The sequence below is a fragment of the Malania oleifera genome, chromosome 8 (genome assembly GCF_029873635.1).
Source record: "Malania oleifera isolate guangnan ecotype guangnan chromosome 8, ASM2987363v1, whole genome shotgun sequence".
NCBI lineage: Eukaryota > Viridiplantae > Streptophyta > Magnoliopsida > Santalales > Ximeniaceae > Malania > Malania oleifera.
This window is the reverse complement of record NC_080424.1, coordinates 88,738,480-88,757,601: the sequence shown is the minus strand read 5'-3', so window position 1 is coordinate 88,757,601 and position 19,122 is coordinate 88,738,480. Positions and strand designations below refer to the sequence as shown.

Sequence of the window (19,122 nt, the reverse complement as noted above, 5' to 3'; positions counted from 1 at the left end):
TAGGGGAGAGACTCGCTACGTGTTGCTTGGCGTTCAAAGGGACAGGCCTGCATGCATTAATGAGCTGACACAGGCCATCTTAGCCATTGACGATGGCCAAAGATCCAACGGCTAAGGAGGCGCCTTGTACACTACTTTAATCGGATGGATCGAAACACACCACATGTTTTAATCCTGCGAATCCGAAGCTTTTCATACTTAAACCAATTTTATTTTTATTTTTTTCATTTTTCACTCCCCCCTCGTTCGAACACTCTCTTTTCTCCTGTCTCTCCTCTTATTCTCTTCTCTACAACTCAGCGGATAGAAACCCTAGGGTTTCTATTTCTCCTTCGATCCACTCTCTCACCTCTCTCAATCTCTTGTCTTCCCTCTCTCTTCTCTATACTATTCTTCTCTGTTCTTTTGGAGACTCCTGATTTTCCAACTTGCAATCCCCTTCCCGAGTCTTCTCTTCAACATCATCCTCAAAACCCTAAACTCTCCTTTCCCTTCTCGTCTTCTCCATAACCTTTCTTTGAACAAGCAAACCTAGCCTCACCTGCCTCTCAAACGCTCAGAAATTCCACAACATTCTGACTCCCTTCAGTTCTTGGTTCGAACCGGCATTGTCACTAGTCTGTCATCAAAATGACAAATCAACTGAACATTCGAGAATGTTCAAAGCAATGCAGATTTGTGCGAAGCTTGGTGCAGGTCCTTTTGAGACTCCCTGAAGCTAAGTGCTCCCATCCCCCCCCCCCCCCTTTTTTTGTTTTATGTACTTATTTTTTGAAAATTTGGTTGCTAAATGATTTGTGTGCGTGTGTGTTGTTGGAATGTTGTGATTTTGGTTCGTTTGCTGTTGTGAATACTAGTTCGTTTGTGTATTAAGTTGCAGGTTTAGGGTCAGGTCTTAGGGTCAGGGATGAAGACGAGTCATCTCGTCTTCAACCAATGAATTACACCTGGGTTGACTCACACAAGTCAACCTATGGGGTCAAGTGAACTCAAGTAAGCCTGAGTCAAACTTGGGTGTCACATGTAGAGGGTTTGGTGCACGTGTTGGGCTTAAGTGGAAATGTCTCAGTGGGTCTGGGTAAGATGGGCTTGTTTAAGAAGGTATGATGGACTTGGTTCAGTTATTTTAAAAAAATGGGTCGATTTGGTTAGATTTTAAGAATGAGCTAACTTCAGTAGTTTAAAAATGGGCTCTGATTTTTAAAGATTAAAGTGGGCCTATGGGTATTTGAAAAATGCAGGTGGGCTTGGTATGGTTATTTTTAAAAAATGGGTTGGTCTGGCTATTTTAAGAAAAGAAATGGGCTGACTTGGTTATATTTTAAAAAAACGAAATGGGCTGGCCTGGTTATATTTAAAAAAATGAGCTTGCTCGATTAGGTTTAAAAAAAAAAAAAAAAAGAAGAAATGGGCTGGCCTTGTTAGGTTTTAAAAATGGGCTAGTTTGGATGGACTAAAACATGGTTAGGCCTAGGGGTTCGAAAGGACGCTCAGGTACGGGCTAAATGGATATTGGTTTGACTCAGATGCAATGATTCGAACCCAAGTTTGGGTTCGCGTTTATCTCATGCTCAGTTGGAATTCAGGTTCAAGTGTGAACCTAAATCCTAAAAGGGATCAGACCTGCACATACAATTATACGAATTGAAAAAACGAGAGTGAGGGCATTGCATTTTACCTTCCTCTTCTTACTCCTCCTTTCTTCTTTTTTGGAGTCTGTATGTGTCTGGCTTTCTAGTTCTGCTTCTGAACTTTGCTTTTGAGCTCTGCTTTTGAATGCTACTTCTGAATTTCAGTTCTTTTTGTTTTCAATTAAGTAGAACCTTCCCCCCTTTCTCTTCGACTTTCTCTCTCAATTCTTGCAGAGTATTTTTATGCTCTTTTTCTATGTATGTATGTATGGATGTACCCCCAGGCTCTTTGTACTGCGATCACTATTTGTACACATTATTTCCTTATGTATGCTTGCTCTTTATTTCCTATATTATTATTTTTGAATTTTCTATTGTAAACTCCTTGTACGTGTATATCATGTGTTCTTTTTCCCCTTTTTCTAAAATGTGACATCATGTGTTATTTTAATTTTGATAAAAAAATGTGTTGACCAATTGTGCCTTAAAGGAACCCTGTTAAAGTATGACCTCAACATTAACCATAGTACTTGTTTTGAATTTAAGGGACTTAATCAAAATAAAAATCTAATTGAAGACCCAATTTCACAAATTAAAAATTTAAAACTCGGCTTTCAAAAAAACCATGTTTAATTTTGAAACTTAACTCAAGGTTTAGAAACAATTGAATTTTAGATTAAAAATGACTCTAACTGAAAATTTTAGAAGAAACTAGTTTTAAAATTAAAAGAAGGAAAATTTTCCTAGAACACCAAGACTTAACTCAAAATATTTGGGACTTATTATTTTTTCGAAATGGTGGCAAGGGAAAAATTTTGAAATCTAGGGTCCTCAACTACAGAGATCAAATTTGCAACTAAATAAATCTTATGAAAAACCTAGTTTAAAATTATAGTAAAAAAGGCTAAAAAAAAAAACTTTTCCTAGAATATTGGGACTCTACTTGAAATAGCAAGACTTTTTGAGATAAATGGGATACCAAAATGGGACTATGATTGTGGAAAGGACTCGAAATTGAAAACAACCGGGACTCCAATTAGACTTAAAGTCAGCTTTACTACACCGGGTCTTTTTAAGAAGGCTTGGTAAAAATTAGGGTATTTAGAATATCGAGACTCTACTTGAAATAGCAAGACTTTTTTAGATAAGCGGGATTCAAATATGGGACTCTGATTTTGGAAAGGACTCGAAATTGAAAACAATCAAAACTCCAATTAGACTTAAAGTCAGCTTTACTCCAATTAAGCGTTTTGGGACTGTTTTTTGTAGTGAGGAGTCTATAAGAAAAAGTTAGGTCCTCTGAAGTGATCCTCCTATTACACTCTCTCATTCAATTAAAACACATCAAATTGCAATCATGTATACTTCCATTGTTTGGTGTATTTATTGGATAAGAGTGTTTGCTAGAGGACCTTTTTTTTTTTCCCCATTTGGTTGTGTTGTTAAGCATTTTCCTTCTAAAAGACTCAACTAAAAACAACAAACTGAAATTTTTAATGAACTTATCTAATTGAAATAAAACAACTTAATCATGGGGATTTAGGGTCTTAATTTCAAAACAAAGGTTTTGCTCGAGATTCAAAATCAAGTTTTGTTTGGCTGGGTTTCTTGGGGAGGCCTGGTTAAAATTGGGGTGTCGACACACCTCAAGCTTTTTCAAACCCACCTTTATTTAAGACAAAAGAGTTAATTTTTGGACTTATTCTTAATTACCTTCTCATTTCTTATGCTTTTTTAAATTAACAATTAAAGTAGAAAAAGAAAATAAAACATATACTAACTTAATTTTACACATCCTTAATTTTTGGATTATCATAATTTTTATTCTCATTAAAATTGACTTTATTCATAATAATATTTGGGATGAAAGGAAAATATAATGAAAATAAATTCTCTTTTTATTTGTTTAAACAAAATCTTTGTGAAACAAAGCCTGTGTGTAAATAGAAAGGTGCAAAAGAGAAGGGCACGTTTAATTTCTTTTATAAATTAGTGATCTGCTCAAAAGAATTCTAATTAATTAATAATACAAAAAGATATAGAGTCTTCATTAGTTTTTAACATTGTGTCTTATTGAGATGTCGTCTCTTGAGTTCCCATCTCAAAATGGCTAATATGCGGGCATTGCATTAATAAATATAATGTTATAAGTTTGGTGGTTTAATTAATTGCAGGCTTTAGTGGCAATGGGCCAAGTAACGAAGCAGTTGTTCAATGAAAATCCATATTTCTTCCCAATTAATCCGAAATGGACTACAATAGGTTTCTGGTGATATCCCTAGGGACGGGGTACCCCAAGATCCAGCAGAAGTATGATGCGAAGATGGTAGCAAAGTGGGGGACCAGGGATGCTGAGGTGGCTGCTTCGTGGCGGCTCCACCCCTTTGGTGGATGTCTTCACCTAGGCCAGCGCTGACATGGTTGATTTCCACATATTCATACTCTTCCAAGCCCTTCATTTCGAAAACAACTACCTCCAAATTCAAGTCAGCCATCTCTCTCTCTCTCTCTCTCTCTCTCTCTCTCTCTCTCTCTCTCTCTCTCTCTCTCCCAACTTCTACATAAGAAAATGTATGAATATTTTTTTATATAATTGTGTATTAATTACTTAAGTATACATTAAGGTAGTATTTGCAAGCATAGATTTCGCACCTTGAATTCGGATTTTGGTAAATTTAGAAAAATTTTAATATAATTTTACATTATATCTTATCTAAATTTTATACAAATCCAAATCAAAAGTTTCTGGTAATAATTGTGTCGGTACTTTTGCAATTTAAAAAATCTATGCGAAAAGAAAAATAATTTTGTTAGGGTGTGGCTCATAATGGAGTAGGCAGCCACGTTCGTTGACGTTGGAGATTGGCGGACACCAACCCCGTCAACCATGCTGAAATTTAAGCCGACTCTACTTGACTTTTACCCCCATCCATGTATATATATATATATATATATATATATGTGTGTGTGTGTGTGTGTGTGTGTGTGTGTGTGTGTGTGTGATGTGTGTGTGTGTAATCGGTGTGGCAAGATATGAGTTGTAGAGGATTGTGTGTGGGCAAGAACAGAGTGTACTCTATTGAGAGAGAGTGTAGCGAGGAGCAGAGTGTGTTGTGGGTGAGAAAGAGAAAGAGAATTGAGTTTAGGGCAATAGTCTCCTCCTCCTCCTTGTATTATTCTCCTAATTATACTGATTTGGTGTGTGCTCCGTGGACGTAGGTTAATTCGGCTGAACCACGTAAATCCGATGTTCCATTTCTATTGTTTATTTTTGCTCGTGTGTGATTGTTGCTCCTAGATCCACCCCAATAATTAGTATTAGAGTAAGGTTGGAGCAAAATCGCCAGATCGGAACAAAATTTCCAGATTAGAGTCTCTGTCTAGTAGCTCAAAACTCAGTTTTGAGGCCACCAACGTGTTCCTCTCATCGAGATAAAGACAACAGTGGTAACCAAAGCTCAAATAGAGCATAGACGAAGCCACACGTGCCGCCAATGAAAAGACAATGTCGTCACACGCCCTGACGCGCCCACTAGCGATCGACAAGTGCCTATACGTGCTCCTACGTGCCAATGATATCCCAGCGAGGCTGAAGGTTGAAGACGACTAACATTAGCGTGACATCAACATCCGCGTCAGCGTGCCACAAGTGTTCGTGTCAGCGTGCCACATTAGCGCACCGTCAGTGCCACATAAGCATATGTGTCAGAGCCACGTCAGTGCCAAGCAAGTTGCCTCGTCGGCACCCAGTCAATTGAGACTCGCGACACATTAGCTGCCACGTCAGCTGTCGGGATCCCAGTGCCATGATAGAAGGTAGGCCCCACAGTGCCATGTCAATAGGTGGACCCCCACAGTGCTATGTCATCAGACACCGTTATTAACGGCGTCAATAACATCGTTAGAATATTCCATTAGTCAAAAGGGAATATTCCATTAAAGTTGACCAAGGTTTGACCAGAACTTTAGCTAGACTTTTCGGAGCCATTTCAGATCTATTTTTCAAATGGCTTGAACCATTTTTAAGGTTTTAGGCCATCTCGGATCTAACTGTGCTATCCATTTTGTCAGATTTGGAGCATAATGGTAGGTGTTGGCATTTCAAAATTTTAGGTGGAGAAGTTTGATGGGCAGAACAACTTTAACTTATAGCAAAGCACAGTGAAGGATATTTTGGTTCAACAAGGCTTGATTAAGTCGTTGATCGAGACAAAACCAGAAAGTGTGGCTGCCGATTTTTGGACTGATTTGGAGATGAAGATGATCAACACAATCCGATTGTGTCTGGAAAATGAAGTCAAATATTCTTTGTTAGACGAAACTTCATTGATGGAGCTCTAGAAGAAATTGGAACAGAGGTATATGTCGAAATCCCTTACTAATAAGTTGTTTTTGAAGAAGAAACTTTATCAACTCCAAGTGAACAAGAGAAGTAGTCTTTTTTATCACACAAATGATTTCAACAAGATTTTGACCCAGTTATTAAGCCTCAGCATGAAAATTGATGAAGGAGATAAGGTGCTTCTACTTTTGTCGTCTCTACCAGCTTCATTTGATGATCTAGTAACTGCATTGCTTGTGGGGAAGGATACCTTAAAGTTGGATGATGTGATGGCATCACTTCAAGATTCTGAGACACTAAAAAAGCCGGTTGTGACTTCTCATGAGTAAGCTCTGGTAGCTAATAGTGAGAGACAAGGAAGAAGCAAAGATCAATATCTTGGAGGTAAGCAATGGCATTCAAAATCAAAAGGACAACATATGAGCGAGCTTGTATGCCATTGGTGTAATAAAAAGGGCCACTTCAGATGGGACTGTGAAGATTGAAAATAGTATGAAGAAGAAAAGAAGACATGGGACGGTGTCAATGTATCAAAGCATGCTACATGGCATGATAATGATGAGGTCCTTGTAATGGCAAGCAGCTTACATCGACAAATCAATCGAAATAATATGCAATGTCGATACTACAAGAAGTACGACCATATGAAGAAGGACTACCGAAAATTTATGGAAAAGAATATGAATGCTTGCAGCAGTCCAAACGATGATGGATCGGTTTTGGACTCTGGAAGTTTAGTTTATGTTTTCTTTAAGAAATATTTTTTTTTCATTTTTTTAAAGAAGTTTGCGATATGGTATCACTCGGTGATGAGTATTCATACGATGTCAGAGGGATTAATTCTGTGAAGCTGAAGATGCCTGTTGAAGTGGTCTGTATTTTGGATGGCGTAATCTCCACTCCAAAGATGTGAAAAAATTTGATCTCCCTTAGTTAGTTGGATTCTAAGGGTTTTCAAATCTCTATCACAGGTGGGGATATGGAGGTGAGTCGACATGACTCAATGGTTTTTATTGGGAAGGAGTCTCGTGTGCTGTATCAGTTGATGGGAACCATAGTGGATGGTGATTTGACCTCAGATGATGACAGCTGCACATTGTTAGAAATGGACATACGAGTTCGGTTTACCGATGAAGAAGGCGATGCTCTTTGCATGGTTCAGACATTTGAACCAAGCTATGAACATTTGCCTTGATTGAGTTCATATCAAGGTGGAGCTGTGGACTTGGGAGTTGATACTCGCCAAGGTGGAGATTGTTACGGTATGACTCGTAATGGAGTAGGCAGCCACACCAACCTAGTTGCGTTCGTTGATGTTGGAGATTGGCGGACACCAACCCTATCGACCATGCTGAAATTTAAGCCACCTTTGCTTAACTTTTATCCCATATATATATGTGATGTGTGTGTGTGTGTAATCGGTGTGGCAAGAAGTGAGTTTCAGAGGATTGTGTGTGGGCAAAAAATAAAGTGTACTCTATTGAGAGAGAGAGTGGCGAGGAGCAGAGCGTGTTGTGTGTGTGTATGTGTGTGTGTGTGTGTGAGAGAGAGAGAGAGAGAGAGAGAGAGAGAGAGAGAGAGAGAGAGAGAGAGAGAGAGAGAGAGAGAGAGAGAGTTGAGTTGAGGGCAGTAGCCTCCTACTCCTTGTATTATTCTCCCGATTATAGTGATTTGATGTGTGTTCTGTGGACTTCGGCCAAACCACGTAAATCAGGTGTTCCATTTATGTTGTTTATTTTTGCTCATGTGTGATTGTTGCTTCTAGATCCAACCTAACAAATTTGTGAAAGAACCTAGCCAGTTTTTTATGTTTAGTAAATTGCTGAGGAATAAATTTTTCATATTATTAATATTCATTAGAAAAATTCCTTTAATTAATTTTTAGTATTTTAAAAATGAAATCTTCATGAGTGAATTGAATAAGTTATGTAAATTAATTTCTATTAAAAATTGTGAAACTAGGAGGACACACTCATCGGGAGAGACGCATCCGTAAATAGGGGTGAGCAAACGGTCGGTTCGGTTAAAATCGGGTAATTAACCGAATTAACCGAAAAATTCGGTTAAATAAAACCATTAACCGAATCGACCGAATTGACGATGGAAACCAAACCGACCCCGACCGAATTGCCCATTCGGGTAATTCGGTTAACCGATTTTAACCGAAATCATTTAAAATTAATTGTTAGAAATATAATACAATTATAAATTTTTTTTAAAACCAAATCTAACTTAATTAAATACCTTATTTATTAATTTTATTAATGAAAATAATATTTTACCGTAAAACAAAGAATCGAAATATGTTAATTAAACTCCTTCATGCACTTGCATAAGCAAAATTTATATTCATAAATTATATTTAAAATCTAATTAATTAGTAATTCGGTTAATTCGGTTAACCGAAATTTTTTTACCCTTAACCGAACCGAAACCGATTAATCGAAATTTTGTGGAATTATAACCGAACCGACCGAACCGGGATTTTTACCCGAACCGAACCGACCAATTTCGGCCGGTTAATTCGGTTAATTCGGTTTTCACCGAATTTTGCTCACCCCTATCCGTAAATGTAGCAACAAAGGAGAGCTTGAAGAAGCTTGTGAAGATTGGGGAGAGCGATTAAAGAAGCCAATGTCTAGGGTTAATTTGGAGACTGGCCTGTCCAAGCTAGGTGAAAATGGTGGTACCAATGAGGAGGCTCTCAAAAGGTGTATATATATATATATATTCAAAAATAATTTACATTTCGAGGATATATCTTGAGTGATGTCTCGACCAAATACGAGGATATATAAACCCTACATATATACATTTTTATGAATAACATCGAAAATATATGTGAGTTTATTCAAAATACTCATAGGAACAAACCCTACATTCCCATATAGGGTTTATTGAGTTTATTCCTTTGTCTATCTCAGACACTAACCAAAATACATATCAGAAATAATGAATACTACTCTTTTGTTTGCTCATTTCAGATTTGTAAAATTGCTTTCCAAAGAAAGACTTCAGACGACAAAGTCACAACAACATAACAAAGACACTAAATAACATTCATATTGTTATCTCTACAACTTACATCAATCATGCTCACTAGGAAGGAATATGCAACTTGTCTATATATATATATATATATATATATAAATTAATTATTCAAATAAGTTATATTTATTCATTAAAACGCATTGTAAGTTCATCATTTATTCTTTTGTTTTTTTTTGTTTTTTTTTTTTGTCTCTTAATCTACCCTATGTTGCCACCACAAAGTTGGGATCCAAAATTTGTATTTACAAATTATCTTCTGTAATAAAAGAAAATTATAATAAATTCAATGAAACTAAAAAGGGTTTAGTTAATGTTGAATGATGTTGCCATATATGAGTCCACTAACTTAATTAGCACAACATCGCCAAGGAAAGCAATTCGTAAAGCCTTGAGTCAATTTCTTCGATATTCAAGAAGAAGTACTAGCGATGTACGGATGATCAGCAATAGTGAATATATTTTTCTGCCATTGAGATGGCAAACATAACGCATTTTCTTCCACTAAAATAAAATATTTAGGGAAGTGAGAGATCTGGGTTAGTACATAATTTCATTTGTTCTCACTAATATTAATTTGCTCATCATCACAAATAAATGCCTCTTTTGTAAGGATTTCCGTGCAGCCCAATCACACGAGTTTATGACTTTACTACAAATGAATGAATTCAACTCCTCCCTCTCTCTCTCTCTCTCTCTCTCTCTCTCTCTCTATTCTTTTTTTAAAAAAATTTTCATTCCATATCTACAATATTCCCAAATAACGACTATTAAACGGCCACAATTTCAAATGTTTAAACCCACGCGCCATTTGAAGCACGTATAACACTTTCTCAACGGTTAAAGAGAGGCCCTAACGAGTCCAACCAAAAACATAGCCGACAGGAGCGTTAAGAGCACGCGCTGTTAAGCAACCGGGACTTGATCTCCCTCGGCGGCTGGAAAAAAACTCGAGGCAAGGAAACATGAAAACATGTATGATACGATGACCACGAACGACTATGCAGACGCATTGCCACCACAAATTAACGATTATTCTCGCCGCAGAAAATTCTTATTTAAAGGAAACGAGGAATATATATATATATATATATATATATATATATATATATATATATATGCAGATTCAGTCCGAGGCAGATAGGCTTTGTTTGGTCGCAGCATGGCGTGGAAAACTGCACCACAAATCCATTCTACCTCGAATGGATTGACGCTAGCTTACGATTCCACCATCATCAATTTCTGACCATCATAATCTACATGATGTCTTACACTTAAAACTAGATTGATGCTAGATGTTTGGAGTTCTAACACTGTGGTTGGAAATCTATAAATAGATGGATGAAGCTAGCTAGTTAGAACGACTCCAACCTTAAGTCTCTCTCTCTCTCTCTCTCTCTCTCTCTCTCTCTCTCTCTCTCTCTCTCTCTCTCTTGTTCATTCGGTACAAGTAGTACGTAGCTAGTAGACTAGATAGCTAACATATTATATAGTTGATCCGCCTGTTGGTGCAGCCATATATCATTTAAAATATGGGTTTGAATTTAATGGAAGGAAGAAAGTCAAGCAGTGGCATTCCTCAAATCCAGCCCCCAACCTATGGAAACCTGATCACCATTCTGAGTATTGATGGGGGAGGTGTTCGAGGCATCATCCCTGCAACAATCCTTGCTTTCCTCGAATCCCAGCTGCAGGTTTAGTCTCCTTTAAGATTTCTCCTTTATAAATATAAGAATCCCACAATATATATACATATATCCATGCAAATGAGATAGAGAATACTGCCCCCGACTATAATGGTCGAGACTTGGTAGCTAAGACTGCAAGTGCATGCAAAGAGTTCTTTATTTTATTTTTGAAGTTGCGAAAGAGTAATTGAAAAATTGGTCGATGATGAATTGGAATGGATGGGCAGGAGCTGGACGGTGAGGATGCGAGGCTTGCAGACTACTTCGACGTGGTTGCAGGGACGAGCACCGGCGGTCTCATCACCGCCATGTTATCTGCTCCTGCAGGTGACACGGATCGTCCTCTCTTCTCTGCCAAAGATATCATGCCCTTCTATCTCAACCACTGCCCCAAAATTTTCCCACAAAAACGGTACTAATTAATTATTTCATCCTAAATCCTTATCTTTAGCATACTAATTCAAAACACAATCTTAATGATTATTAATTAAATTTTTTTAATTATATTTCACTTAATTTTAATTTGTGTGTGCAGGGGAATATTGCGGGGATCAATAAGGAAAGTAATAAAATCAATAGCAGGACCCAAGTATGACGGGAAATACCTGCGTAGGCTGGTGAGGGAGAAGCTAGGAGAGACTCGATTGCATGAAACGTTGACCCATGTTGTCATTCCATCCTTCGATATTAAGTATCTCCAGCCTACCATTTTCTCCACTTACGAGGTCCTCCCCAGTCCTCTCTCTCTCTCTCTCTCTCTCTCTCTCTCTCTCTCTCTCTCTCTCTCTCTCTCTCTCTCTCTCTCTCTCTCTCTCATGTCATGCATGGTTTGGACGGAAGGAGAGGCACATGCATCTTCTTAATTTTCACAGTTGGACAAAAACAACTATTTATTGCATGAAGATATATGATATCTATACATGATGCAGGCGAAGAAGACACCAAGTTTGGATGCTCGACTGGCTGACATATGCATCGGCACCTCCGCTGCTCCAACTTACCTTCCTGCCTTTCACTTCAAGAACTGCGACACCGATGGAAATGCCCGCACATTCAATCTTATCGATGGTGGTGTTGCTGCAAATAATCCGGTATACATAACCAAAATAGTTAATAACTTCTGGTATGTATGTATATTCAACATTCAGAGAAATGCATCCCAAGTAATATACATACATACTAGATATAGGTGCATAGACCTTATGCACGCAAAACCAGTGTGATTGTACGCCTTAATGTGTCTAGTCAAGGAAGTTAGACATCATGGATGCATTTTTCCAAACCTAAATTCTGACTTTCTTAATTAGAGAGGCCAAGATTTGCATTATGGGATTTTGAAAACTTTGCATTATTAGGATAAAACCTTGACATCTATGGTTTTATTTGAAACTTCAAAAAAAATAAAAATAAAAATAAAAATGGAAGGAAAATGTGAAAGAATTTATTTTCTTATGCTTTTTTAATTGAAAATTAAAGTAGAAAAAGAAAATAAAACATGTTCTAACTTAATTTTACACATCATTAATTTTTGAATTGTCGTAATTTTTATTCCCATTAAAGCTGACTTTATTCATAATAATATTAGAGATAAAAGGAAAATATAATGAAATAATTCTCTTTTTATTTTTTTACACAAAATCTTGATGAAACAAAGTTTGTGTATAAATAGAAAGGAGTAAAAGAGAAGGACTCGTTTAATTTCTTATATGAATTAGTGATGCGATAAAAGTCTTCATTAGTTTCTAACATTGTGTCTTGCAATGGTTAATATACGGACATTGCATTAATAATTACAGTGCTATAACTCTGGTGGTTTAATTAATTGCAGGCTTTAGTGGCAATGAGCCAAGTAACGAAGCAAGTGTTCGATGAAAATCCATATTTCTTCCCAATTAAGCCAATGGACTATGGTAGGTTTCTGGTGATATCCATAGGGACGGGGTGCCCCAAGATCCAGCAGAAGTATGATGCGAAGATGGCAGCCAAGTGGGGGACGCTGGGGTGGCTGCTTCACGGCGGCTCCACGCCTTTAGTGGATGTCTTCACCCAGGCCAGCGCCGACATGGTTGATTTCCACATATCCGTCCTCTTCCAAGCCCTTCATTCCGAAAACAACTACCTCCGAATTCAAGTCAGCCATCTCTCTCTCTCTCTCTCTCTCTCTAAATCAACATCTACATGAGAAAATGTATGAATATTTTTCATAAAATTGTGTATTACTTAAGTATACATTAAGGTAGTATTTGCGAGCATGGATTTTGCACCTTCAATTTAGATTTTGGTGAATTTAGAAAAAAATTATTATAATTTCATATTATATCTTATCTAAATTTCAAACAAATCCAAATCAAAAGTTTTGGGTAATAATTGTTTTAGTACTTTTGCAATTTAAAAAAATTGTGGGGAAAGAAAAAAAAAAATTTTGTTAAAGAACCTAGCCAGTTTTTTATGTTTGGTTAATTGCCGAGGAATAAATTTTGCATATTATTAATATTCATTAGAAAAATTCCCTTTAATTAATTTTTAGTATTTTAAAAATGAAATCTTCATGAGTGAATTGAATGAGTTTTGTATATTAATTTCTATTGAAAATTGCGAAACTAGGAGGACACACTCACTGGGAGAGACGCATCAGTAGATGTTGCCACAACGGAGAGCTTGAAGAAGCTTGTGAAGATTGGGGAGAGGCTATTAAAGAAGCCAATGTCAAGGGTTAATTTGGAGACCGGCCTATCCGAGCCAGTTGAAAATGGTGGCACCAATGAGGAGGCTCTCAAAAGGTATATATATATCCAAAAAATAATTTACATTTCGAGGATATATCCCGAGTGATGTCTCGACCAAATACGAGGATACATAAACCCTACATATATACATTTTTATGAATAACATCTGAAATATGTAAGAGTTTATTCCAAATACTCATAGGAACAAACCCTATATTCCTATATAGGGTTTATTGAGTTTATTCCTTTGTCTATCTAAGACACTAACCAAAATACGTATAAGAAATAATAAATACTACTCTTTTGTTTCCTCATTTCAGATTTGCAAAACTGCTTTCCGAAGAAAGGAGATTTCGGATGACAAAGTCACAACAACATAACAAAGGCGCTAAATAACATTCATATTGTTATCTCTGCTATGTACATCAATCATGCTTACTATGAAGGAATATGCATTGACCCTTAACTTAAATTAATTATCCAAATAAGTTACCTTTATTCATTAAAACGCATTGTAAGTTCATTATTTATTCTTTTTTTTTTCTCTTAATGTACCCGATGTTGCCACTACAAAGTTGGGATCCAAAATTTGTATTCACAAATTATCTTCTGTAATAAAAGAAAATTACAATAAATTCAATGACACTAAAAAGGGTTTAGCTAATGTTGAATGATGTTGCCATATATGAGTCCACTAACTTAATTAGCACAACATCGCCAAGGAAAGTACTTTGCAAAGCCTTGAGTCATTTTTGTCGACAAGTTTTTCGACACTCAAGAGGAAGTACTAGTGTTGTACGAATGATCGGCAATAGTGAATATATTTTTCTCCCATTGAGAAGGCAAACATAGGCGCATTTTCTTGCATGTAAAATTGAAATCACTGAAAATTTAATAAAATTTATTTTAATCAAGGCTATTGAAGTTATTAAATTCAAGTAAAATTTTAGTCAAAAATATTTTGACACAAAATTGGAATGATTAAAATTGTATATAATCTATTTTAATTAATTATAATGAAATTATTAAATTCAAGTAAAAAATCTTAGAGGGATGCTTGTTTTGACATAAGATTGGAGCATTGGGTTTACAATGTTTTCTTTTATTTCTTTACTAAAATATATATATATATATATATATATATATTGCTCATTTTATAGTGGAAAAGCACAATATTGAATAAAAATAAACGTTAAATTAATAGCTTTTTTAATCATTTTATTACATTTATAATTTTTTTTTTTGATAATTCGGGAACTCCATCCACCATCGCGCCACTTTGGACACTATGGTGTAACACCAAATTTGGCAGTGAAAGCTGCCCGCCATTAACACACCCCTGGTAATTTATTGGCATAATACCTTAAGGGGGGAATCAAATCCAGGATCTTGGAATTAACAAAGTCACAAATAGCCCTTACTTCTTGAGATGATTCGACTAGGCACATTTATAAATTGTATAGAGCCTCTACTCATTGGCATTGGGGAAAATAATATAAACAAGAATAAATGCTCTTGTTCTATTATAATTATACGTAAATATACAGGCTGGGCATGGGACCCACTCTCAGCATCAGCCCCACATTTTGCAGATATCTTGTGGGCATGCTTGTTAAAATATCACGGCCAGAAGCCTAACACTTTCCCAAATAAATATAAAACTCATACTATTAGTGACGGTTTTGAAACTACTACTTATAAAACCATCACTAAAAAACCACTATTAGTGACAGATTGGGAATTTGTCACTAATAATCACTATCTCAACTTTTAGTGGCGGTTATAGAACCGCCACTAAAAGTTTAAAATAATAATAATTTTTTTAAATCATCCCTTAATTCCTGTAAAAATATGTAATTAAATTTTTGTACACATAATATCGAACTAGATTTAATGAAAAATTCATAAATTGTTCAGAGAACTTCACACACACACACACACACACACACATAACAAATTGTTTAAAAACATCACATATATATGATCTATTCTGAAAACAAAAAAAAGTTGCATCCAACTGTAGTGCTCAACATCATCCTCATCTTCTTGTGATAGCCCGCAGACCCGACAAAATAATAATTATATAAAAAATTAGTATACAATATTTGAATATGTACTTATTATAAGTAAAAATGATTTAATAGCAAGAATGATCAGACATAGTTAAAAAAAAAAAAGATACAATTTTAAATAGCTATGTTTGTTCTATCAGAATTGACCCCACTCGGTAGTTACCTTGTATGCCCGACTTGGACACCTAAGTACTTAAATCAGTACGCAAAGTTTGCAAGGTTAGCTTCTAAGCGCATAATTTTCAATTAGGGAGGAGATTTTGGGTACTGTTAGCTCTGACACATTGAGCTCAACATCACAAACGTGTCAAGAGCGACCTCACTCAGTTTGGACCTTGTATGCCTGATTTGGACATATAAAAGGTTAAATGCACTAAGTTTGCTAAGTTTGTTTGTATTCCAACTTTGCCTCTAAGTGTGTAAAAAGCTCCCGGGGAGGAGTTTTTAGGCACCGTCAGCTTCAGAATGTCTAACTCAATGTTGCGGATGTGTTGGGACTAACCCCACTCGATTTAGACCTCATATACCCGATTTAGACACTTGAGTGCTGAAATCCACTAAGTTTATAAAGTTTATTTGTATTTTAAATTTACTTCTAAGTGCATAAAAAGCTCCTAGGGAGGAGTTTTTGGGAACCATCAAGTTCAACATGTCCAACTTAATGTCACGGACATTTCGGGACTAACGCCACTCAGTTTGGACCTTGTATGTTCGACTTGGGCACTTGAGTGCTTAAATCCACTAAGTTTGTTTGTATTCTAACTTTACTTGTAAGTGCATTAAAAACCTCTATAGAAGAAGTTTTTGGGCATCCTTAGCTTCACCACATCCAGCTCAATGTCACGAATGTATCGGGATTGACCCGACTTGGTTTGGACATCATATGCCCTACTTGGACACCTAAGTGCTTAAAATCAACTAAGTTTACTAAGTTCGCCTCTAAGCCCATAATTTTCAATCAGATAGGAATTTTTTTGTACCATCAACTCCGGCATATCGAACTCAATGTCACGGACATATCAAGACTGATCCAACTTGGTTTGGACCTTGTATTTCTGACTTGGACGTCTGAGTGCTTAAAACTAACTAATTTTTCTAGGTTAGCTTCTAAGAGTATAATTTTCAACCAAAAAGGATTTTTTAGATACCATTAACTCCGACACATCCAACTCAATGTCATGGACATGTCGAGACTGATCTCACTTGGTTTGGATTTCGTATGCTCGACTTGGACGCTTAAGTGCTTAAATCTACTATATATATATATATATTTTCTAAGTTTGCTTGTATTCTAATTTTACTTCTAAATATATAAAAATCTCCAGGGGAGGAGTTTTTGGGCACATCAGGTCCAGCATATCCAGATCAATGTCAAGGATGTGTATGAAAGTAATCGTGTAATCCCATGAGGGAAATGAATTGGGTATTTAAAAATTATTATGCGGAATCTTGGTTTATTTTAAACCTTTTAACATATACCAATCACAATCTCAATCACAATCAACTAATCAGCGAATGGTACTATACCAATACCCAATCTTAGATATATATGAAATTGAAAAATAGATTATGAATTTAGCTTTCAGAAAGTTTACCAATCAACCGCAAATTCAATCAATGATTATGTGTGTATTTGAGAAAAAAATCCAATAATGCAAACTCATGCAAGTTAACTTATTAAGCTTGAATAAACAATCAACCATAATAGTTTTACCTTAGCCATCCAAAATTGAATTCAGGGTTCAATCCTTGTTTATATATGAACTGAAAACTTAAACCATACAAATCATTAACAACCCAATAGATTTATTCAAAGTAATCCAAATCCGAACTCAGCATTCAACAGAAATTCCCAATTATAATTCAAAATATATACGACAGTTTATGATTATAGAATTTAAAAAGATAAGGAAAGAATATTGAACACAATATTTTACAAGATTCGGCTTACAGCTTACGTCCTTACCCCAAACAACTTTCTGTGAGGATTTTCTTTACCCACTCCATTCAATAGGTGGAGCAATCTCTCTTCGTTGGAAGGTGGAGACCCCTCTCTAATGAGAACACCCTCTTTCTCTGGGCAATAAATCCCCGAGTCCTCAGATTGCAAAAACGCCAATAGTAGTTTGTTTGTACAAGTAAAAAAGTCTCACAACAGAGCAGAATTTGTACAATTATAAGTACTATATACACAAAAAAACAATATATAATTGAAGCTCTTTTGACCTTATTGATCATATCCTGTTTTGATAATGACAAATATCTTTGTATCTTACCTGTATGCCTTAAGTTTGTGTGCAAGACCATACTTAGCACAAAATGACAAAGATTCAGACAAGGCCATAAAGTACTCAATGCTCACATCATATGGTGGTGTTTGGAGAAGCAAAGGAAATGTTGACCAAATATTTTCATTTGTATTTAACGTTTAATTCATTTGGGTCTGTAATATGGTTTGTAATAATTGATGCATTGCATGCATGATAGGTGTAAACACCTTATTTTTGTCCGAACCAAATATAACAAAGGGGTTATTATTATTATTATTATTATTATTATTATTATTATTATTATTATTATTGTTATCATCATCATCATCATCATCATCATTATTATTATTATTATTAGCAATATTAGTATTGTTATTATTATTATTATTATTATTATTATTATTATTATTATTATTATTATTATTATCATAAAAGTACAAAAAAAAAGAAAAAAAGAAAAGAAAAGAAGGATTTTAGGATTTTGTTTTGGCTTATAAAAGAAGAGAAAAGAACAGCTGGAGGGGGCACACTCACTTTTCTCCATTCCTCCTCTCCAGTCTCTCATACTCTCTCTTAACCTTCGGCTGTAGCCCCCCTCCTGATAAAACTGAAATAAAAAATGGAAGAAAAATCGAAGAAGCAAGAAAATTTTGCTGTGTTTTTATTTCAATTTGTACAAGCCCTATTTATACAAAAATGTTCAAACAATCTGTACACCAAGATTGACTTTTCTGTACGCCAAGATTGACTTCTCCCTACGTGATTTTAGCTGTAATTTGAACGCCTGATTTGCAGCATTTTTCAATGCTTGATTTATGCCGTGAAGTGCGGCATTCTTCAACACTCCCTCTCAAGTTGGCGTGAATATTTATGACACCCAACTTGCTAAGTAAATAATTGAACTGTGCGAATCCAAGAGCTTTGGTAAAAAGGTCAGCAGGTTGCTGACTTGTATGCATGTAAGCCGTTTGGATGATCCCACTTTGGAGTTTCTCTCGAACCACATGACAGTCTATATCGATATGCTTGGTTCGTTCATGGAACACTGGATTTGAAGTTATGTGAATAGCAGCTTTGTTATCACAGTACAAACTGACTGGTTGAGAATGCATTACATCAAGATCTAAGAGTAGAGACTTTAACCAAGTGACCTCACAACATGTGGAGGCCATAGACCTATATTCTGCTTCGGCTGAGGAGCGTGAAACTGTTGTTTGTTTCTTGGTCTTCCAGGAAATGGGTGATTTTCCAAGTAGGATGCAATACCCGGTGATCGATCGTCTGGTATCCCTACACCGTGCCCAATCTCCATCACAATATGCATGGAGCTGAATTTCACTAGAAG

The 19,122-nt window shown here is 36.0% G+C and overlaps 1 protein-coding gene and 1 pseudogene across 1 annotated transcript; both read left to right on the top strand.

Annotated features, from left to right (window-relative positions):
* Positions 1-1,083: 1,083 nt before the first annotated feature.
* LOC131162799 (patatin-like protein 2) lies at positions 1,084-9,030 on the top strand (annotated as a pseudogene).
* A 1,538-nt stretch (positions 9,031-10,568) lies between these two features.
* LOC131162798 (patatin-like protein 2) lies at positions 10,569-13,831 on the top strand. The gene is made up of 7 exons (XM_058119399.1): positions 10,569-10,715; positions 10,937-11,121; positions 11,245-11,434; positions 11,639-11,800; positions 12,538-12,840; positions 13,314-13,489; positions 13,756-13,831. Exons 1-7 carry the CDS (start codon positions 10,569-10,571, stop codon positions 13,829-13,831), a joined length of 1,239 nt encoding a protein of 412 aa, XP_057975382.1.
* The last annotated feature ends 5,291 nt before the right edge of the window (positions 13,832-19,122 follow it).